The following is a 23,827-nucleotide window of genomic DNA, read 5'->3' on the forward strand; positions in this document are numbered from 1 at the left end:
TCATTGGATGGAAGATCTTCTTCTCTGTCTCTCCTCCTCTCTGTATATCTGCCTTTGTAATAAAAAATAAATAAATCTTAAAAAAAATTTATTAGAAAAGTAGTGCATATTTGTCACTTGGGGCACTCAACTGGTATAATATAACTTAGAAGAAAGTCAGTATTTTTACCCTATACTCAAAAAGATAGGATTACTGAAGGATTTGAATCACCAGAAAGAAGGGATCCATTTTAGAAGCTGCCTACCACCGTGACCATTTCTAAAAGATTTCAGATTGAGGGAAATTGTTCTTATGGGATCACTGGCACAGCACAATAAAATTCACTTACCTACAAAACTTGAAGCTTGGTTGCCACAAGAATTTAGGGAACTGGTACTGATGTAAATGAAAGATGTTACATCTGCTTTGGCAATACCCTGTAGTGCATACTGAGGTGGTTAGAAAAATTTGTTAGAACTGTTTCCGGTGAGATTTTGGCATTGGTAACCACAGTTTCAGTTGGGTTACACTAGGCCAACTTTTTGCGGATACTTGTTGTTCCTAAGGAAAGAATTGAAAACTGTTCTCACCAATAAATTAGTAATTTATTCCATGAGCGGCAAAAATTTCTCTAGATCCTTATTCAACTTAAGACTGGCTAAGAGCATAATATTCTTTAGGGGGCAGTAAGTGTCTCTCAATAAACCTTTTAAAATAGAATTCTCTCTCTTTTATTTATTTATTTTTTAAAATTAATTACATTGTATTATGTGACACAGGTTCCTAGGCTCTGGGATTCCCCCAACCGTCCCCAACCCCTCCCCCCATGGTGGATTCCTCCACCTTGTTGCAGCATTACAGATTAAATTCATTTGAGATTCTTTCATTTCAAGCATATACCAAGCAAAGAGTCCAGCATCTAATTGTCCAGTTACATTCAACTTTTATTAGACCTCCTCTACTTGGTAAAAAGTAAACTCCGTTCATGTTTGGAAATAAAATTGGAAATGATGAGGTGTGTAACTGTCCATATGTTCTAAACTGAATAATTCTTTTTCTTTTTAAAAATTTTATTCATTTTGATTTCATTTCAGAGAGACAGAGAGAGCGAGAGAGGAGAGAGAGAGAGAGAAATCTTCTTTCCTCTGATTCACTCCCCAAATGTACACACTGGTCGGAGCTGGGATGGTCTGAAGCCAGGAGTCAGAAGCTCCTTCCAGATTTCCCGTGTGAGTGCAGGAGCCAAAAGCCTTGAGCCATCCTCTGCTGCTTTCCCAGGCCAAAAGCAGGGAACTGTACCAGAAATGGAGCAGGTGAGATTTGAACTGGTGCTCATTTGGGATGCCAGCACTGCCGGTGGAAACTTAGTTATCTGTGCCATGGCTCCCCTTCTGATACAACTCCCTGTGAATGCACCTGGGAAAGCAGCTGAATATGGCCCAGGTGCTTGGGCCTCTGCACCCATGTAGGAAACCAAGCAGCAGCTCCTGGCTCCTAGTTCAGCCTGGTCCAACTCTGGCTGTTGTGGACATTTGGAGAGAGATCCAGCCAATGAATGAGCCCTCTCCCTCTCTTCCCTGTAATTTCACTTTTCAAATAAGTAAATAAATCTTTAGGAAAAAACAATTTGTTGCATATCATTACAGAATTTTATATTTTTATATATGTGTATATTTATACATACACTGTGAACTTAAATCCTGTAGAGGCCTCAGGCAGTCAGGATGCGAGCCAAGCTGTGAGGATACCCTGCAGCTGGTTCTTTAGGTTCCTAGAAGTTCATTGGCAGGTCTTGTTACCTGACCTTCCAATGAACCTCAAGCATGAGCAAGGAAACATAAGCCATGGCCAAGGAAACATCTGTTATGCCTTAAGAAGGAGTGAGCTTTCTGTCCCAAGGCTATTATAGGAAGAGTGATTAATAACCTAATTGTTTGCCTCTCCTTGCGCATTGATAATGTTCTGTGTGGGAATCAGTGTGGGACATAATTAACCTCCTTAAACGACATTCAAGTCTATTAGATACGACCATGTGTTCTTCGGTTTTCAATGGGGTATACTTTGATTTTCACTGGGACTGATAATGAAATGCAATCTGTTTATTTAAATTTGATTCATTGCATGTACTCCCTGTAAGGAAAGTATAAAACCTGTAACCAAATTCAGGTTTGCAGAACAGTCAACCTAGGCAACTAAGACTAATTGTTTTCATTTTACAATGCTCAGTTTGACCTGCTGAAAAATCCCAGCTTTGGTTTTTCAACCAGATTCTGATTTTTTCGGTTAACAACACAGATGCACATATATAAGCATCCAGTTACATAACAAAAGTAGCATTAATCTGTATTTGTTATCGGAACTCCAGCTGTGGAGTCAGTATTCGGTCTAATTATTCAGATGCTGTTTAAGAAACGTGTCCCAGGCCCGGTGCGGTGGCGCAGTGGTTAAGGTCCTCGCCTTGCACGCCCGGGATCCCATATGGGCGCTGGTTCTATCCCGGCAGCCCCGCTTCCCTTCCAGCTCCCTGCTTGTGGCCCGGGAAAGCAGTCGAGGATGGCCCAAGGCTTTGGGACCCTGCACCCGCGTGGGAGACCTGGAAGAGGCTCCTGGCTTTGGATCGGCATAGCATTGGCCATTGCGCTCACTTGGGGAGTGAATCATTGGATGGAAGATCTTCCTCTCTGTCTCTCCTCCTCTCTGTATATCCGCCTTTCTAATAATAATAATAATAATAAGAAGAAGAAGAAGAAGAAGAAAGAAACGTGTCCCACACCAGCAGACCTGAGTTTGGCACAAGGCCCTGGCTCCTGCCTCCAGCTTTCTGCTGATACAGACTTGTGGGAGTGTGTGGGCATCACAGTGTTGGCTCATGTAGCCGGGTTCCCACAACCCAAGTGGCAGACTGCATGCCCAACCCTTGCTTGGCTTTGACCTAGTCCAGCTCTGGCTGTTGTTGGCACCTGGACGGGGGAGGCGGGGGGACAGAGAACTGCATTTTGGAATCTCTCAAACAAACAAACAAACAAAAACAAAAACAAAAAACCTACCCTCAAACAAAAAACAACTAATTCAACTTCTACTTAATTTTAAAATAGTTGTGTAATACTTGAATCGAATCTTATATTATTTTCTCCACTCTTCCAAGTATGGACTTAATTCAGATTGTGTTATGAACCCCAAAATTGCTACTCTAGTAAAACCCTATGTTCAGCTTTTTTTTTTTTCAGCATTTATTTATTTATTTGACAGGCAGAGTTACGAGACTTGGGGGAAGTGTCAGAGATCTTTCGTTTGTTGCTTCACCATCCACATAGTTTAACAGCCAGGTCAGGACCAGGCAGAGCCCAGGATCCAGGAATTCCATCTGGATCTCTGTCTACATGGGTAGTAGGGCCCTAAGAATTTGGGATATCTGCAGTTTTCTCAGGGACATCAGCAGAAAGTTGGATTAGAAGCAAAACTGAACCAGTACTCTGATAGGGAATGTAAGAGGGTTAGTCTACTGCACCACAGGCTGTTCCCCACAACCATATGGAATTTCTGACTTACAGAAATGTAAGGTAAATTTAAATTGGTTTAAGTCACCGACTGTGTGGTAATTTTTTTTTAAAGATTTAGTTTTATTATTTTCTCATTGGAAAGGCGGATATACAGAGAGGAGAGACAGAGAGGAAGATCTTCCATCCGATGATTCACTCCCCAAGTGAGCCCAATGGCCGATGCCATGCCGATCCGAAGCCAGGAGCCTCTTCTGGGTCTCCCACGTGGGTGCAGGGTCCCAAAGCCTTGGGCCGTCCTCGACTGCTTTCCCGGGCCACAGGCAGGGAGCTGGAAGGGAAGCGGGGCTGCCGGGATTAGAACCGGTGCCCACATGGGATCCCGGGCGTGCAAGGTGAGGACCTCAACCACTTGCGCCACCGCGCCGGGCCCGTGTGGTAATTTTTTAACAGCAGCAAACAATCATAGATATTGTTACTGTGTTTCTTTATAATCAATGTATACTGTTGATTTTTGTCTTAAAACTTGACCTCAATTCCACACTCTTAGTAGAAATGTATCTATCGGTTATACTTTTACTCTTTCCTTTGAAAACAAAACAAAACAAAACCAAGAACAAAAACAAAAATGTTACTGTATGTATAAACCTGCCCAACAGTGCCGCACAGTTTTACTCTGTTTTTTAAGACAAAAAAAGAGGAGCTGAGATCTTTATCAGGTTTAAGATGGGCTGAAGATAGAGTTATCAGATAAAACACAGACCTACTAGTTAAGTTAAAAATTTACATGAACAGTGAGTAACTTTAGTCTAACTGTATGGAACACACAGTATTGTTAAATTCGTAACACCGCTTCTTAGCCCTGGTTTATATTTAAAACCAGAATGAAGAGTACCTTCCTCGGCTGTTAAATCCAGAAGAAAAGCCATCTAATTTAAACGTACTAGACCCAGCTATTCCAAAAGACCTCGGCAAAGTTGAGGTTTGGGCTCCGTTCGTTTCCTCTGGGAGCGAGTTCCAGCTGCCTCCAGGAGGGGCTCTGGGTCTGGGGGCTTTAGCCCCCGCCTGGACCGAGCACCTCTCCTCCCCAGCGGGGCGTCCCGGCCTCGGGGTCCCAGGTGGTCCAGCAAGCCTTGTTCCAACGCCGTACCACTTTCAGCCGCTTTGGCCCTTCTGGGCTACCGGCTTCCGCAGCGGTCACATGCTTCTGATCACGTGACAGGCACGCCTGTCATTCTACCGCTGCGGCTCCGACTTCCTTCTGCCTGTAGGATCCTCAACGTCTGCCCGGGGCGGGTTCCTCTTCGCGTTTTGGTCTCCTGGTCCCCCGCCGCTGCTCAGTCCTCCAGCCCTGGAAGGAGACCCCGAACTCTCCCCCGACTCGGCTCCCCAGCCTGGCCGTGGCCCCGGCGCCCCGCACCGCCGCACCTTCCCTTCCACCTTGGGGTGCGTTGTGGGGGCCCTGGGCTTGTTTTCCTCCGGCGTTTGCCCAGGTGAGGCTACCTTGGCGGTTTCTCGGGCTTTCCGGCTACGTGCTGCTTGTCGCTGCTCGTCTCCTCCTGACTTCCTCTTTCTTTCAAGGCCAGAATCGGGCTTGGGAAACCGGCGGAGTCTTCCCCGCAAGGGGAAGGAGTGTGAGGGGCGCAGGCCGAGTGGGGATGGGAAACCGTGCACACTCCCAGGGTTGACCACGACCCTGGTCTGTTGGAGAACCTAGCGCGCGTGGGTTACCGACCCGGGGTCTGGAAAGGCTGCTGGGCCCGAGCTTGCTTGTTGCAGAGTTCCAGACTGACCCGGACAGGGCCTGTTCTGCCTGGGCCCCGCCAGCGTATCCAGTCCCTGCTTGCTTAGGCAGCAGATCCTCAGATGAAGAGATTATGTTCCAGACTAAGGTCATTGGGAACGCGACTTAGAACTCTATGATTTTAGCTTCTTGTGGCCGGCTCGTGAATTGTTAGTTTGCAAATGGGACCCTATGTTTTGTGTCGTAATAAAAACCACCGGGTGAGTGGCTTGTTATTGTAGGCGCTTGTCTTCAGACAGGAGTCTTTGTTGACTGTACTTAAAATTGTGAAAGATATTTGTTGCAAAATTTTCTTTCAAAACTGTCGTTGAAAATGCTGTGAATTTTGATTGACAAAGAAAGCATTGCATTGTGAGGAATTGGTTTCCCATTTTGTGTGTTTTAACTTGAACCAATAATTGTAGGCTTGTAGAAAGACCTTATCATTTTTAATTTCTGAAAATGATGATTAGTAGTCATAAATAAAGTAATGGTGCTTATCTGTCAGAATTATCTGTCAAAAGGTGGAAGTTGATCTAAGTGTATGTTTAAAATAAAACATTTTTTGAATCGTCTACTTTTGATCATATGATTTCTGATGTAGATATCTTAAGAGATTACCCATAAAATCTTATAATAATAATATTGGTGACAACTTACAAAGCCTTTCTGGGGAAAAGAAAAGCCGCTACGAAACACACTTGTGAATCTGCACAGTTGGGCAAGGTTTGGAATCTAGTGAATGGCAGTGTTTTTTAACTTACGACAGCTTTAAAAAGTAATGACCGCTGGTATTCTTTTTTTTCTTTTTCATAAATCTAAGTTGAAAGTCTTTTTGAAAAACATTCAACTTAAATGACCAAAATGGATATCCGAGGCGCTGTGGATGCTGCTGTGCCCACCAACATCGTTGCTGCCAAGGCTGCAGAGGTTCGCGCGAACAAGGTGAACTGGCAGTCGTATCTTCAGTGAGTACCGATTTTCTGTGAATCACGGTTCATCATGTGCTTTTGCATCAGGCCTGTTCATGGTCATGCCTCTATGAGGGCAGTACTGGAAAGGTGCTCATAGATGTGGAAGAAACGTTTCCTCCTTAGAATAATTTTTTTTTGTCTTGGAAAAGGTATGTGGTGGAGGCAGCTGAGCCTCTAATGGGGAAGCGGAGTTGCACCTGGCACATTTGAGCTTCTCTGTTAAGTACTTCTTGGTTGAGTGGGAAGCGTGGGTGGAATGTTTACAGGTTGTGGAAGGAGGAGGACGTGATGGATAAAGTCAGCCAGGGTGTTTTGGCAGGACCTGCGGGTTCACGTGGGAACGAATGGCCTTGCTGAGTGGCTCACGTGACTAAGAAGTGTGCATGTTGGAGTTGTTGGGATCTGGATTTGGATTTTGATTCTCTATTAAAAGAGTGGTCTTAAAGCAAATCGCTTAATTTCCCTGAGATTCAGTTAAGCTAATGTGAAATGGGGATAAATGTCACATTGACTCCACGTAAAACGTTTTGATTCTTTTCCTTCCTGGTATGTATTAAGATTTAGCCTGGAGCTAAGGGAGTGGAAAGGCTGATTACCTGGTGTGAGTGGTTAAGTATGCATATGCGTGGAAAAGTTACATTCTGCCCCTTTTAAACTGTATAGGCACTACAAGTTAATCCAAAATTGAAAAAAAAAAAGGCTTTAGTGTTCTGGTGTTTTTGTATCCTGTATTTATCTGTAAAATGAGCATTTGTTTATTTTTGACCATATTTTATTCTTTCATATGTATTTTGCTCTATTCACAATATAATGACTTACTAAGGAAGTTTAGCTCAGCTTTGCATGTGTGTTTTGAAAAATAAATTTGGGAATCCTGTTTTTATATTTAGTAGTTGCTTTCCAGTATAAGGGACATGTATTACACAAAAACAATCCTTTGCATTTCTATTAATTTTGGGACTTTCAGCCATGCGTCTACTATCTTGACAGTTCTGAAACAACTCCTGCCCTTCAACCCCCAGCAGGATTTGGGGCTAAAAAAAAGATAACAGAATACTAAAGGAACTCACGTAGTTGCAGGAAAATCAGATGTATAAACAGATCATTTTTAAAAAGATTTATTTTATTTTTTATTGGGAAGTCAGATATACAGAGAGGAGGAGAGACAGAGAGGAAGATCTTCTGTCCACTGATCCATTCCCCAAGAGATCACTCTGCAGTGGCTGGAGCTGAGCCAATCCAAAGTCAGGAGCTTGGAGCCTGGAGCTCCTTCTGGGTCTCCCACATGGGTGCAGGGTCCCAAGGCTTTGGGCCATCCTTGGCTGCTTTCCCAGGCGACTAGCAGGGAGCTGGACAGGAAGCAGAGCCACCGGGATTAGAACTGGTGTCCATATGGGATCCCAGTGCATGCAAGGCGAGGACTTTAGCCACTAGGCCATGGCGCTGGGCTCTAAACATATCATCTTAGTTCAGGTAATGGAAAGATATCAAGGGTCTGATAGGTGTATAGAGAAAAGAGAGCAAATGCAGCCCCCGGAAGATTGCCTGATCTGATATCCTTAATCTGATATTTGAAGGAGAGTGTGTGTTTAGCCATGTGACCACAGCAGCGGCATGGGCAAAGGTAGGGAAGGGAAAGCATCATGCTGAGTGGGAGTGCTTTGTGTTTTAGAGGGAGGCAATAAGTCGGCAGTAGGGAGGCGGGAGAGACAGCCAGGGTCTGGTTGTAGAGCTGCTGTGTACCATTGGAAGGTTTCTCGATTTGATACTTTTCAAAGTGATTCTTAAGCTATGGTTGATGTGAAGACTATTGAGGACACTCTTTGTGGAAAGAAGATGAAAATGCTAAGTTGAGGTCTTCATCATCTCCAGTAGGGCTCAAAAAGTGACGTTTTAAAGTCACGGATTGCTGGAAACTGTTAACATTTGTGGTTGATACCAGATGATGAGATTGATTCTTGTGTGGATTGTCACGCCTTCAGTGTAAAGGCAGGAGGAGGCTGTAGATTGAAATGCATAGTATTGTACTGGGTAGAATTTATAGAGTGGGCGTGGTGCAATGGCCTAGCAGCTAAAGTCCTTGCCTTGAATGCATGAGGATCCCATATGGGTACCGCTTCTAGTCCTGGGAGCCCCACTTCCCATCCAGCTCCATGTTTGTGGCCTGGGGAAGCAGTCAAGGACGGCCCAAAGCTTTGGGACCCTGCTCCCGTGTGGGAGACCTGGAGGAAGTTCCTGGCTCCTGGCTCCGGATTGGCACAGCACTGGCTGTTGAGGTCACTTGGGGAGTGAATCATTGGATGAAGATCTTCTTTCTGTCTCTCCTCCTCTCTGTATATCTGACTTTGTAATAAAAACAAATCTTTTTAAAATTTTTATTTATTTATTTAAATTTCATTTTATGACACAGTAAAAAGAACTTACAGAAGTGAGAAAGTTTTTGATGTGTGTGTGTGAAAGAGAAGTCTGGAATTATACAATTTCCAGTTAAGGAAATGGATTATTGGTTGAGGACAAGAGAAGGATTGCTAGTTCTTTGTTCATTGCTATCTGTGTAGTTATTAAAATCCCCTGCGAGGGCCTGGCTCTGTGGCGCAAGTGGTTAAGGTCCTCGCCTTACATGCCCAGGATACCATGTGGGCGCCGGTTCTAGTCCTGGCAGCCCTGCTTCCCTTCCAGCTCCCTGCCTGTGGCCCGGGAAAGCAGTCCAGGACGGCCCAAGGCTTTGGGACCCTGCACCCACGTGGGAGACCCGGAAGAGTCTCCTGGCTTCGGATTGGCATAGCATTGGCCGTTGCGCTCACTTGGGGAGTGAATCATCGGACGGAAGATCTTCCTCTCTGTCTCTCCTCTCTGTATATCCGCCTTTCCAATAAAAAAATAATAATAAAAACAAATCTTTAAAAAAAAAAATCCCCTGCGAAATTAGAGGTCTGAGCTGTGTGCCCTAGTTTGTTTATCTCAGGGTGTAGTGCATTTAGACTAGAGGACAAGGAGTTTGTTGTTTTTAAGTCTAAATGTGTTTATAGTCCAAACAGAATGGTATTGTTGATCATAAAACACTGACTAGTGCAACTTTCCAACTCTCCTGTTTGGAACACTTTTAGTTACAGGAGTGTTTAAATTGCTTTCTCTGGTTTCTTTTATTAGTGGACCTCTATACCTCATACTTCCTCTTTTCCCTGTTTCTATTTATTCTATTGTCCAGCTCACAAATTTCTTTTATAAAACTCCTCCACTCTGTGGGTGTGTAAGAAGAATTCACCAGATGTAAACTGTGTGTGCCTGCTGTTTAACATATTGAGTGGGGACACTGGTGGGTGTTAAACAGACCTCTGTTGAAAGAGCTTACAAGATTGTTGGGGTTGAAACTGATAGATAGCTCATCCCATCACCATTGGTGGCTCCATCAGTGAAGTCAGTAATAATTGGGGAAACAGCTGAAGAAAGCAGAAATAGGGGCAGATAGTGCACTGGTAATTTCAGAGTTTGTTTTCTTATAACACAGGAGTGGATAGACAGTAGAAAACTTTGGGTTACTTTTTTTTTTTAAATAAGGATTTAAGCAGGGGGAAGTTGGCTGCCTTCTCTACTGGCTTTTCAAGGTCACATAACAACTTTGTTTCTGTTTGGTGCTAAGTGAATCTGTTTTGGTTTTTATTCAGTCTGTTGGAGCCTAGGATAGGAGTTTTGTCCAAAACACAGTGGCCTCCTATAGTTTTTATTTAATACTACCAAGGAAAGAGAAGAAAGTCTGGAAATTTTCTGTTAATTTGTTCCCAGTGGTTATTCATTTCTCAGTGAACAAAGCAATGCATTCTTGCTTTCCAGGGGGCAGATGATTTCTGCTGAAGATTGTGAGTTTATTCAAAGATTTGAGATGAAAAGAAGTCCTGAAGAGAAGCAGGAGATGCTTCAGACTGAAGGCAGTCAGGTGAGCCATATGCTTACTATACCATGAGCACTTTCCCATGTTATTAAGAATTCTGGAAAAATCTTAATGATGGTATGATATTGTATGGTAGGTATGCCCTATTACCTAACTAAAAATCTGTTTACTGGAAAGCATTTAAGTGATTTTCAGTTTCCTTTTGTATTTTTTATAAAAATGTTATATTGAAAATGTTTATATCACCATGTATATATTTGAGTACTTTCTCAGCAGAACTTTCCAGAAGGTAACTGTTTCAAGATGTACAAAGTTTTAAAAAAAATGCTTAACTTTTTTTTAAAGAAATTTTTTTCTACTTTAGTTCTTATGAATGATGTTTGGAATGCTTGACATTTGACTCACTAAGTTAAAAGAGATGCTACTCTAACTATATATAGTGGAATTTCTTTCCAATTTTTCTGTCCTCATTGTCTTTTCACTTTTATTTATAGTTTTGATAAATCTTGATTTATTTAGACAATTTTTAAAAAAATAATCTTACTTAGTTGATTAAGGTACAAAGGGTCAAGGGCTACAGGAAAGTGGGTAAGACCATTGTTTCCACACTAATATCATCACTTTTTTTCCCCTGTATCTGAGGTCAGGAGAGAAACAAAGGTCCCCGATGTGAGGCGCGCTCCGAGGGTTCTGCTCAAGCAGTTTTGATAGTTCAACAGTTCTGAATTGCTGCCAATCTTGCTGTTCCAAGCACGATGAAATCTATTCAGAATCCACTGGCTGACATAGTCTCTTCATGATTGGGGTTCTGAGATCAGCAGTTCAGTTGGAGGGATCTCCAAAGAAACTTCATCTGAGGTGATCCCAGACCTGATTCTTGTGTGTGCTTGCCAGTACAGGGTCTGGCACAGTCCATCGCCCGAATCAGCTTACGCATGTGCTGATCGTTGCAGTTGCGGGTCAGTTCTGTTTCCAGCGCTGTCTTCCACGCAAGGCAATGGGTGTTGTAGTCCAGCTCAGTCCTGCCCACTTCATACTCAGTCCTCATGCAAACCAGTGGGAGCTGCAGCCTAGTTGGGGTGACTCCCTATAAACTCCACCAGGCCTGCCCCCTACCCTGGTTCCCATCCATGCCAGTATGTACTGCAGACTTGTTCAGTCTGTCCCACATCCCATTTAGCTTTCGTACATGTCAATGGGCATTGAAGCCTAGTTCAACCCAACCAACCTAGTATCCAGCCCACACACATACTGGCAGGTGCCTTTCTGTCTAGCCACCCCTGCCCCAGTCATGGTTTTCCTGTTCTCCAGTGGAAGTGGTAACCCAAGAGGGAGGTGCCCACTATCTCCCTACTAAACCACTCCCACTCCCGATTATGCACTCTCCAGGTGGTTCTGCAGTTTAACTTGACAGATTAAGTCCCCAGTGCCAGCCTCTGCCAACTGATGCTGCTGGAAAGCCCAACCAACCCTCACCCACTTTGATTTTTTGCTTGTACCAGTTGGATCAGTCAGCCCAACCTGGTTTTTCCCTGATCTAGCTCACATGAAGCTCACAGGTGTTGTATCCCTGCCTGGTCTGGTCTGCCCCATCCCAGCTCATGCTCTCCAGTGGGAGTGGTTGTCCAGCAGGGGAGCCCACATTCTCCCTGCTGTCCTTGCCCCCTAACCCCTTGGTTCTCATGTGTGCTGCCGTTTGGGTGCTGCGACCACATCCGGTACAGCTCACTCTACCCTGACATTCTGTAATGTGCACCGATTTGTGTCGCGACCGATCCTGGCCCGACCCACACTCTATTCTGATGCTCAGATTCACCAGCAGGTGATGTGAATGGGTTCAGCCTGGTCTGCCCCCCACCTGTGCCATATGTATGATGGTGGGTATCTTCCTCTGGCCTGCTCTGGATTGATCCTTATTGTGGTTCTTACGCTCACCTGTAGGGACTGTGTTCTGACAGAGGAGTTTCTGATTTAGACAATCTTTTTGCATTGAAAAATTATGAAAATGTTTTTCATATTTGTAGCAAATATTGTTTCCTTTTTAACTTTTTATTTATAAGATTTATTTATTTTTATGGGAAAGGTAGATTTGCAGAGAAGAGACAGAGAGAAAGATCCTCTATCTGCTGGTTCACTCCCCAATGGCTGCAGTGACCAGAGATGAGCCAATCTGAAACCAGGAGCTACTTCTGGGTCTCTCACGTGAGTGCAGGGTCCCAAGGCTTTGAACCATCCTCAAGTGCTTTCCCAAGCCATAAGCAGGGAGCTGGATGGGACATGGAGCAGCTGGGACATAAACTGGTCACATGAGATGCCAGGTAGAGGATTAGCTAGTTGAGCTGTCATATCAGTTCCACCTTCTTTACTGTTTATCTTTGAGTTGTTTTGGACTTTTTCATATACAATTGTTTATGGAGTTACGTATGTTGAGGTTTTACTTCCTTCTGAGATACATGTATGTTTCAGAAAAATGGGAAAATGTTATTAAATAAAAATAAAGCACTTAATTTTAAGATTTATTTTTTTTTATTTTGATTGGAAAGCCAGATTTAAAAAGAGAAGTAGAGACAGAAAAATCTCCATCTGCTGATTGACTTTCCAAGTGGCTGTGATGGCCAGAGCTGAGCCAATCCAAGGCTGGAACCCAGGAGCTTCTTCTTGGTCTCCCACATAGGTGCAGAGTCCCAAGGTTTTGGGCCATCCTCAACTGCTTCCCATGCCACAAGCAGGGAGCCGGAGGGGCTGTGTAGCAGTCAGGATATGAACCGGTGCCCATATAGGATGTGGGTGCATGCAAGGCACAGACATTAGCCACTAGGCTACAGTGCTGGACTCTGTAAGGATTTTTTCTGTGGCTTTTAAAAACAATTGGGTCATTTTCCATTTAATGAATGAATCATAATCCCTTCATGTCTTAGTCCCTCTGCTATAAGTATAATTGTGTTGGACATTCATTTTTCTTCACAACAGATTCTAGAAATGTAATTATCAATCAGCTTGAGTGCTTGAGTTTTTGATGTATGTCCTGAAGATGTTTGATTTTTAAAGATTTAATTTATTAAAAAAAGTTTTCCCATCATATATATTTTTTAAATATTTGTTTATTTTGTATTTGAAGGTAGATTTATGAAGAGAAGGAGAGAGAGAAAGAGTCAGTGTTGCATCCATGGTTTCTCACCACAATGGCCAGAGTGGCTGAACCTGAGCTGATTGAAACCAGGAGCCAGGAGTTTCTTCTGGGTCTCCCACATGGTGTAGGGGCCTGAGGACTTGAGCAATCCTCCACTGCTTTTCCTTTCCATAAGCAGGGAGCTGGATTGGAGGTGGAACAGCTGGCTCTAGTGCTGGCGCTTGCCAACTGATGCTGCAGCAAAGCCTGACCAGCCTGTACCTTCTCTGGCACATGTAGATTTGGCAGCAGTGGATACGGTCACTTAGCCCAGCCTGGCTTTCCCCCTAACCTAGCTTGCTTGCAGGCTGACATGTTTTTAGGCCTGCACAGCTTGGTCTACTCCATGTCTCAGCTTTCACACTCACCAGCAGGAGCAATGGCCCAGCTCGGGATTCCCACCCAGCCCCTCTAGCAGGCTTGACACCCCTTCACCCCCCCACACACCTAGGGTGTTACATGTGCTGGTGGATGCTGTGACCCAGTCATGCTTACCTCATGTCGGCATTTGGTGGCAGGTGCTGCAACCTGGCGTGGCCCCACTTGTCCCCGATTTGGTGGGTGCTGCAGCCTAGTCCAGCCCAGCCCAGACTTTAGTCCTGGCCCTTATGTGAACTGGCTGGTATTGTGGCCCCACCCAGCCTTTCTTGCATCCTGAACTGGCTCTCAGATCTGCCCATGGGTGTTATGAACTGGCCCAGCCTGGCCTGTCCCCAAACCTGGCCCACATGAACCATAACCTGGCCTGGTCTGGGCTGCTTCCGGGTTCCATTCTTGCACTCACTTGCAGTGACTGCATCCTGACAGAGGAGTTTCCTTTTCTCCCTTTCTAGTTCATTCTGATGTTTATCTCGAGATGTCTTCTTACAAAACCTTCTATTGACTATGAAGACTTCCAGTAGGTCTCGTCTAGTTAGGTAATTCAGATGAACTCCGTCTCAAAATGTTCCTTTTAACAGCGTCAATGTATAAACATGAATGTAACAACAGTGACTAACATAAAAAAATTAAAAAAAATTTTTTTCGCTTCTTATGTACCCATAGTGACTACTTCTTTATTTTTTTAAATGACTTTATATTTCTGTGGAAGTGTTTATGCTGTTCCTCCTGATTTGTTAGATTCCTTTCTGTGTATATATGTAAGGTTCTGTGTGTATTTTATTTCCCTAGCCTGTTGCTTGAATTTTAAGCTCGGTTTACGGAATTCTTTGCCACATGGACTGCAAATTGTGCAATCAAATCTATTGCCTTTTTTCCTTTGTAATGTTTGATGTCCTTTTTTGAAAGAGTTTCCTCACCCATGTACATACATACCAGAAGGTCCATCTCATTTTGTAGACTAGGCAACCATGAGTGTTGAATCGTTGGCATTTGCAAGTGACACTGAGAAAAGAGTGTTAATAAGTCAGGATAGTTCTCTTAATAAGTTAGACAGTTCTTTCTTAACTGCAGTAGTAGGTGTAGTGGGTCTTTTATTTTTTTTAAAATTTTCCAGGATACACTTTTAGATATCTTGCTTTTTTAGGGCAAGGATTTCCTCCTTTGCCTCCCTTTATCTTTACGCAGATATGCAGAGAGAGGGAGATACAGAAAGATCTGTCCACTGGTTCACTCCCCACATGGCTGTAACATCAGGAGCTGAGCTGATAGGAAGCCAAGGGTCTCCCATGCAGCTGCAGGGTGCCAAGGCTTTGGGCCCATCCTTGAGTGGTTTCCCAGGCCACAAGCAGGGAGCTGAATGGGAAGTGGAGCAACCAGGGCACAAACTGGCTCCCAGATGGGATCCTGGCACAGGCAAAAGGCAAGAATTTAACCGTTAGGCTACCATGCTGGGCCCCCAGCTCCCTTCTAATGCTTCAGAGAAGGCAGCAGAAATGAGTCAGGTTCTCAGGCCCCTGCCATCCACACAGGTGCCCTGGATAGAGAGCTGGATGCTGGGTGTGCTTTGCCACACTCCATCTATCTTGCCGATAGTATGAGCCAGTGGGTGGAAGTTCTGCCTATTATTTTTATCCTTTTTTCCCTCTGACTCTGCCTTTCAAGGAGCAAATCTTTTTCTTTTCTTTTCTTTTTTTTTTTTAAGATTTATTTATTTATTGGAAAGTCAGATATACAGAGAGGAGGAGAGACAGAGAGGAAGATCTTCCTTCCGATGATTCACTCCCCAAGTGCACGCAACGGGCCAATGCTATGCCAATCTGAAGCCAGGAGCCAGGAACTTCTTCCAGGTCTCCCACACAGGTACAGAGTCCCAAAGCTTTGGGCCGTCCTCTACTGCTTTCCCAAGTCACAAGCAGGGAGCTGGATGGGAAGTGGGGCTGCCGGGATTAGAACCAGCGCCCATATGGGATCCCGGTGCGTTCAAGGCGAGGACTTTAGCCGCTAGGCCACACCGCCGGGCCCAACAAATCTTTTTCAAAAAGTACATTCTAAGTGACCTTTTTTGACACTTCCTCATAATTTCCTCTAATTCTTATCTGTAACTTAATGTTATTTGTATCTATTTATGAAAGAAAATGTTTTACTGAAGTTAAACTAAAATGTTTATTTTGGAATGGAAACTAATTAAAAAATTTTTTTCTAGTGTGCTAAGACGTTTATAAACCTGATGACTCACATCTCCAAGGAACAGACAGTGCAGTACATCCTGACCATGGTGGATGACATGCTGCAGGTAGGCAAGTCTTACTGCTGTTGCTGGTGTCATCTGTTTCTGCATCGCACAAAACCAGCATGTTTGTAATTGCAAACTTTCACTTGTAAGCATTGGTTCTTTAATCAGGTGTTACAATCACGTACTTTTCAAAATTATGTGAATTGCGATTTGCTAATGGTAGCAAAGATGAAAATGCTTGCATATTGTATTTCAGGATATCAGGTAATCAACATGTATTTTTCCTTGAGATACCTTAGTTTTTACTGAACATGAACAGAATTGATGTATCACTTAAGCCTTTCTGGGTGCTCTGTGTATTTATTCATACGGCTCCCTCTCTTTGAATTAGTCAACAGATTTTGGTGCCCGTATGTTCTAGGCCAGTACCAGACTCTAAAGGGTTGACGTGTTTGTTTTCTTTAAGAACAGTTTTGCTTATTATCTGCAATGTTTCCATTTGTACAACTTTTCTGTTTATTTTGTTGTCTCTGAATGCATGGGGGGTTCCTTTATTCATAATTTTGTGTTTTATACTGGAGCCAAGTCTAGGCTGAGACGTGTGCAGAGCAATTCCTTTTTTTACAGTTGCTTTAAATTTATCAATTTTCTGTGGGAGAAGTAATGTCTTATTATAGTGAATTTTTCTTAGAACAAGGAGAATCTTTCTGTTTGCTGAAAGCTTTTGAATCTCCAGGGGGGTTGTCATGTTTTTACATAAAGATTTTGAATATTTTTTAAGTTTTTGCCTGAGTATCCTGTCTTGTTACTGCTGTAAGCAGTATTTCTCTTCTGTTATATTTGTTATTTTTTCTATTTGTGTGAATGCTCATTGTTTTTGGATGTGAATTTTGTGACGTGATGAATTTATTTTATGATTAGATTCTGTTTCCCCCAGGATTTATTTTCTCCTTGATAGAGTTACAGAGAGAGGGAGAGATAGAGTTATCTTCCATTTGCTGGTTCACTCTCCAAATGGCCATAATGGCCAGAGCTGAGCCAGTCTGAAGCTGAGAGCCAGGAGCCTCTTCCCACTATCCCACATGGGTGCAGGGGCCCAAATCCTTGGACCATCCAATACTGCTTTCCCAGGTTTTGTAAGCAGGGAACTGGATCAGAAGTGGAGCAGGCAAAACCAGAACTATTGCCCATGGGGGATGCTGGTGCTTGCAGGGGGAGGATTAGGGTGCTATGCCACTGCATCAGCCCCAATTCAATGATCTTTTAATGTATATAAAGGCACTCTCTGCAATTAGATATTTTGCTTTTCTAAATCTTATGTTTCTAATTTTATTATTTTGTTCTTTGTTTTTCTTCATGGATATAGCTACCAGTGTTATATTTGCTCCATAAAAAGAACTTAAGAAGGGGTCCAGTGCAGTGGTTCAGTGGCTAAATCCTTGCCTTGAACACACTGGGCTCTCATATGGGCACCGGTTTGTGCCCTGTCTGCTCCACTTCCCTTCTAGCTCCTTGCTTATGACCTGGGAAAGCAGTTGAGGATGGCTCAAAGCCTCTGGGGCTCTGTACCCGTGTGGGAGAACCGAAGGAAGCTTCAGGCTTCTGGCTTTAGATTAGCTCAGCAAATGCCATTGCTGCAGCTTGGGGAGTGAAGCAGTGGATGGAAAATCATGGTCTCTCTCTCACCTTCTCTCTGTAAATCTGCATTTCCAATAAAAATAAATAAATCTTTTTAAAAAAGAAAAGAACTTAAAGGGGAATGGTACAATGGTGTAATGAACTGAATCTCACCCTGTGGTGTTGGCATCCCACCTGGGCACAGTTCTAGCCTTGGCTGCTCCTCTTCTGATCCAGCTACCTGCTTATAGACTGGGAAAGTAGCAAGGGATGGCTTGGGTCCTTGGGTCCCTACACTCATGTTGGGGACCTGGAAGAAGCTCCTGGCTTCGCATTGGCCTAGCTCCAGCATTGCAGCCATTTGGGGAATGAACCAGCAGGTGGAAGATCTTTGTCTTCCTTCTGTCTGTAACTTTGCCTCAAATAAAAACAAAACATTTTGAAATTTTCCTTCATTTGCTATGTTCTGCAACAGTTTATTTCCCATTGGGACTATCGTGACTTTGAAGTCCTGGTTAAACATGTTTGAACCAGGTTATTTTATTGTGGAGATTTTTTTTTTTCCCTTTGATAGCTTTCTCTGTGTTTTTTTTTTTTTTTTTTTTTGCTACAGATATTAGTTATCAAAGCCTTTCATCTCTATTGGTGACAGTTTTGATAATTTATAGTTTCATTGAGTTTTTTTGGTGGAAAAAACAGTATTTTAATTAAGTCTCATGTTAACTGTTTTGTTATTTCAGTCTTACATGCCTCATATTCTTTCTTGTCTATGCTTTAATTTGCCTTTTCAAATTAACTTTAATAATATTTTGTTTTTAAAAGTTTCTTTTGACGTTTAGGAAGGTTTCTATCTTTGTGGCTTTCCTCTACTCGTGCCAGGAATTTGGGTAATCTACAAAGATTTACAAAGCTCACAAGTACTCCTCTCTCCTTGCAGTGAGGGGCTGTTGGTTTAGTGGATGATTTTTGTTTTGGTAGGAGGAACTTGCGTGTACTTTGACATTTAGGGGATGGTTCTGATTTTGTTTCTTCCTCTCTCTATCACCCAGTCTCCTCTTTTTACTTTGTAATTTCTCTGAAGTGATGCCTTCCCAAGGTTACTATCTGCTTCTTGCAGTCAGTGCCCTCGTCTACTAGGAGATTTTCTTTTCCCAATTTCTTTATAATTAGGACTTTTTTTGGTTGTTTTTTGGTGATTGCAGGCTGACCTTCAGACCTCTTCCATCGCCAGTATCCTTCTGCTGTACACATTTTCCACACCTACTGTACTGTCTACAAAGATTTGAAGTATGAAAGTATTTTGTTGGGATTTGGTGCTAATTTTATTTCCTTTTTTTTAAAATTAAGATTTATTTATTTTGCTTTTGAAAGTCAGAATTACAGAGAGACAGAAGGAGAGGCAGAGGGGTCTTGTATCTGCTGTTTCATTTCTCAAATCACTGCCACAGCCGGAACTGGGCCAGTCCAAAGCTGGGAGCTGAGAAAGTACAGGGTCTCTCATATGGGTACAGGGTTCAAACGCGCAATGTCCCTGCTGCTTTCCCAAGCCTTTAGCGGGAGTTGGATCAGAAGTGGAGCAGCTGGGACATGGACTGGCACCCAAGATGCTGGCACCACCAGAGGAGGCTTAGTGTGTGATATCACCGCACCATCACTGCTAATTTCCTTGTGGTTAACTTAGACACTTGTTTGTTCTCTGTCTTATTATTTTGAAGGCAATGGTTTCGTGTAGTTTATCTGGTGTTTGTTTACATGTGTTTTTAAGGATCAGTAGAGGGATTCAGACATACAGATTTAGGTAGATGATTCTGTCTTCAGCCACCAGGTTTGTATATTCATTCATATCTCTATCACTATTGCTGTCTATCTCTGTCTCTGTCCCACTATCTGTCTTTGAGAGGATGAAGAGGGTCAAGAGGTGGGAAAGAGTGCGAGTATGCCCAACTGCTTGTTTATTCTCCAAATGCTTGTAGTGACCAAAACTTGGCCAGGCCAAACCCATTGAGGGTTGCTGGGACCAATGTACTTGAGCCATCTCTGGAGCAGTCCACACTGGCAGGAATCTAGATTAGGATAACCCAGATACTCCACTCAGCATCTGACACAACGATCTTAACTGCAAGCCCAAACACCAGCGTAGAAGAACACACATTGATGGGACATGAAATGGAAGACTGAGAAACAGTGCAGTGTCTGTATGTTCTTTGACAACATTCATTCTGATTAATGATATCTCTTTTTTAGGAAAATCACCAGCGTGTTAGCATTTTCTTCGACTATGCAAAGCGTAGCAAGAACACTGCTTGGCCCTACTTCCTGCCAATGTTGAATCGCCAGGATCCTTTTACTGTTCATATGGTAATTTTGAATTGGTCATGTTCTCAATTTTTTTTTTTAAACATTTTGAGAAGGGAATCTATTTTTAAATATCCTTTAAAAATTTACGGAACAAATTGTGATATTAAGCAAGGAACAGACTTACTATTCTAAGACTGATGAACTGTGACATTGGCTTCTCTTGGTGCTCAGTAAAGAGGGTTCACTGGAGGATCAGAGGGAGTTAAAGTTTTTAAAATTGTCAGGATGATTTCATTAGCAGCAAAATCTGTGGTGACTTGACACATGTCAACAGCTCTAGCCTATCTAGAGCAGAATTAGCCACATGACTGTAGAACAATTAATTTTGCTTTCTGAGAGGATATTTGGCAGCCACAGCGCTGAAGAATCTTATGGCATCTGGAGAAGAAGAAGGTCAAGAAAATAAACCTTTGTGCAGCTGCGTCTTCCTAATTCGCAGCATGGAGTGGGCCGCATGCGGGCAGCCGCAAGACCTGGGCAGTGGCCCCGAGGATGTTTTTAAGGTTTTCAGATCAAGGACCCTCCAGGAAAACATTGCTGAGCATGTGTTCTTTCCCTGCCTTTCTTCACTCTTGTTACATATATATCCATATTAATTTATATGCTAGTATATTCATATGTTGTTGACAGTATATAACATTTATATGAAGAGAAAAAGGAGGACTCATAAGAATAGAGTGTAAAAACTCAGTAACATATTCTTTCCAATTACAGAAACTTGTTTTTGCTACCTGGATTCCTGATTTAAATGTCTCTTGGTATTATAATATAATTAACAGATTATATTACAGAGCAAGTATGCACTAAGGGCGTGATTTATTAGTATTAATTGTGTAGCTAAATTCATGTTAATGTGTCATAAAAACTTTCTGTTTGATTAGTCTTTTAAATTTTGAGGGTCAGATTGTCACACTATGCACTGTTGAAAAGCCTGTGCTAAGGAGCAGGAGTGTCAGGTCGCATGTTCCTTTGTCTTTCCTCTGTGTTATGTACTTACTGCTGCTAGTAATATTTTTAGTCTCTGGGTTCCATACAGGAGCCTTAGGAAGTCAGTTGTCTGTCTTGTGAAAGATCAGTTTGTTCAATACTGTATCTCTGGAGTCTCTGTGGTAACTGTATTGAGTGGGTAAAGGGGCTCCAGTATAGCCCTGTAGAGCAGGATTCCACACACATCGGGATGCTCAAGCAAGTGTCTTGCATTATGGCTTTGGAAATGTACCTCTGTCAGTTCGGGTCAATAGCTGTTTGTAAACATAACAAGCATCAGGCTATCAGGACAGGCATGTACTTTGAGGTTAGCTCGTCTCAGCCTTCCCTTTCCAGTGATTTTATTTTTTGCCGAATACTTGGCATTTTAAAGCGCTGATTTAAGAATGTCCAGAAGGAATATTAATTTTTTTATTTAAGGAAATGATATTTTACAATGCTTACTTAATGAAAAAATGGTACTTTTAATTACTTGAAGAAAATTTAAAAATATTTATGGAGAGAAGGATATTTGTTTAATTTGAGAGAGAGAGATGAGTATCTCATTCTTGGTAATAAATGGGATATGGTTTTGTAAGCATTGAAACACACAAGGGGCTTAGATTGATTGAGATTGGCTGGAAAGTTTGCTGAAAATGCTGTCAGATTTCATCAAAGTCGGCCTGTAAAAAGAGTTGTTGTGTTCTTTAAATTTTGCTTATCTTAATGAATCCCAGCCCTACTTTTGGAACTCTAAATAATGCAAATCTCATTTGTACATGGAGTTTGAAAATCCAGGGTGATTGCATTGAATTTAGAAATACAGTTGTGGTTATGAGTCAGGGGAGGGAAGACTGATTTGTGAGTACTAAGTTACTGCTAGGTAGGAGTAAGAAGTTTAGATGTTTCATTGCACAGCAGGGTGACTGCAGATCCTGCTAATGCAGTGGATATTTTGCTATGAAGAAACCAACTGAATGAGATTTGTGGGTGCTTTGGTTTTAAAGGAATGCTAAAATTTGAATCAATAACGTATTTGTGTTGGTTGGACACGGTGTATATGTGTGCATATAATGTACATGTGTATGAAACATTACCTTGTACCCCCCAAATATGTACAGTTTTTAAATACATCTGTTAAATTAGAAAAAATAAAAATGGAAAAAATACAGAGAATGTTACAAAATTCCAAAATGTAGCTAATTTTGGTTTACTATAATGGAAATACTTAAAAATGCATTTTGAATGTTTGTATTTCAAACTGTGTTTCTAAGAATGAATTATATAAATTATGATTTTGGGAACAGGTGAATGTTAGAAAAATTGTATAGCAAGGTGGTTACAAATCCTGCACTTGTAAGAAAGACAATGAGATTTTTAGGATCGGTAGAGCATAAGTGCATTTCTCTTTTGTTTTCAGGCAGCAAGAATCATTGCCAAGTTAGCAGCCTGGGGAAAAGAACTGATGGAAGGCAGTGACTTAAATTACTATTTCAATTGGATAAAAACTCAGCTGAGCTCACAGGTAAAAGGAATTGCTTCTAGTATATTTTGAGCAGAATGTTAAGATCCATGTTCTCTTAAAGTCTTTTGCCGAATATGTTACTTTTTTTGTTTTTAAGTAATGCCTTTGAACCTGGAAGTTCACTGCCCTACTCCTAAATACAGTAGAATGCGTTCCATTTCTTTCTTTGGCTGTAGTTCAAACTTTCTATTTTTCCTGCCCCTCCGTGTTTTCCACTCCTGTTTTTCAGAGATCAGGGAGTATCTTTCTTTTATCTTCCTTTTAGATGGCTGCCTAGATTACAGGACTCTAGGTTGGAGGAATTTTTTTTTTTTATTATGTTTTATTGGAAAGGTGGATATACAGAGAGGAGAGACAGAGAGGAAGATCTTCCGTCCAATGATTCACTCCCCAGGTGAGCCCAACGGCCGATGCTATGCCGATCCGAAGCCAGGAGCCTCTTCTGGGTCTCCCACGCGGGTGCAGGGTCCCAAAGCTTTGGGCCGTCCTCGACTGCTTTTCCGGGCCACAGGCAGGGAGCTGGAAGGGAAGTAGGGCTGGAGGGATAGAACTGGCACCCGTATGGGATCCCGGGTGTGCAAGGTGAGGACCTTAACCACTTGCGCCCCCGCGCCGGGCCCGGAGGAGTTTTTTTTAGAGATTTATTTATTTACTCGAAACTGTTACTGAGAGGAAAAGACAGGAGAGGGAGTGTGTGTGGAAAGACTGCTTATTCACTCCCCAAATGGCTGCTACGGATTAGGCTATATGGATGCTAGGGTTGGGTCAGCCCAAAGGCAGGAGTCAGGAGCTTCATCCAGGTTTTCTAGTGGGTGACAGGATCCCCAGTTCTTCAGCTGTCTTCCCAGAAGCATTGGTAAGGAGCTAGATTAAAAATGAAACAGGACTTAAATCAGTGCTCATATAGGATACTGGCATTGCAGCAACTGCTTAACTAGCTATGTTGCAATGCTGGCCCCATAGATTGGATAGCTGAATTAACCTGCACAATTTCACAATGTGAAGACTTGTGAGACTTGTGACAGAGGAATAGAAATGGTAGAGCCCAAAGAGTGTGCAAGTGAGCTGAGGTGTCAACAGACTGTAGTCATAGCTTTGGCATGTTTCTCAGGATTATGAACCACCAACATTTGTGCAAAAAAAATCTTTGTTTTGGGAGAGTTGTGTGAAAATTTCTAGTGGAGTTAAGCCCTTTTGGTAATATATCCAGGCCAAACTGTCTGTCAACGATACCAAAAAACCAAAGACCCTGGGTGCTGCCCAGGGAATTTATTACTGCAGATAGCACATTACAGATCAGTGGTCGTTCTCCTTGGGTTGGCCTTGCTGGTATCCATCAGTAAGCTTGGATCTGCCCCGCCCAGTTGCAAGATGAGTCCGCCATAGTAGCTCATTCTCATGATTACACAGCTTCATGGTAGGATTGAATAGTCAGGCTGGACATTAAGGCATGAA

The 23,827-nt window shown here is 42.7% G+C and overlaps 1 protein-coding gene across 3 annotated transcripts in view; it reads left to right on the top strand.

Moving 5' to 3' along the window:
- The window catches only part of ATP6V1H (ATPase H+ transporting V1 subunit H), a 92,265-nt gene that overhangs the window by 2,259 nt on the left and 66,179 nt on the right, over window positions 1–23,827 (top strand). For 2 of the 3 annotated variants that reach the window (XM_040972575.1, XM_040972577.1), the window contains exons 1-6: window positions 4,723–4,970; window positions 6,084–6,228; window positions 10,066–10,168; window positions 15,877–15,966; window positions 19,768–19,881; window positions 22,268–22,372. In XM_040972575.1, coding sequence (XP_040828509.1) covers window positions 6,116–6,228; window positions 10,066–10,168; window positions 15,877–15,966; window positions 19,768–19,881; window positions 22,268–22,372 — 525 coding nt within the window. In that variant the 5' untranslated portion in view covers window positions 4,723–4,970; window positions 6,084–6,115. Of the gene's footprint in view, window positions 1–4,722; window positions 4,971–6,083; window positions 6,229–10,065; window positions 10,169–15,876; window positions 15,967–19,767; window positions 19,882–22,267; window positions 22,373–23,827 lie in introns of those variants that run through there. The other variant, XM_040972576.1, reaches the window with a different exon arrangement.

This window comes from Ochotona curzoniae, unplaced genomic scaffold (genome assembly GCF_017591425.1).
Source record: "Ochotona curzoniae isolate NIBS_2020 unplaced genomic scaffold, NIBS_Ocur_1.0 contig_2318, whole genome shotgun sequence".
Taxonomy (NCBI): domain Eukaryota; kingdom Metazoa; phylum Chordata; class Mammalia; order Lagomorpha; family Ochotonidae; genus Ochotona; species Ochotona curzoniae.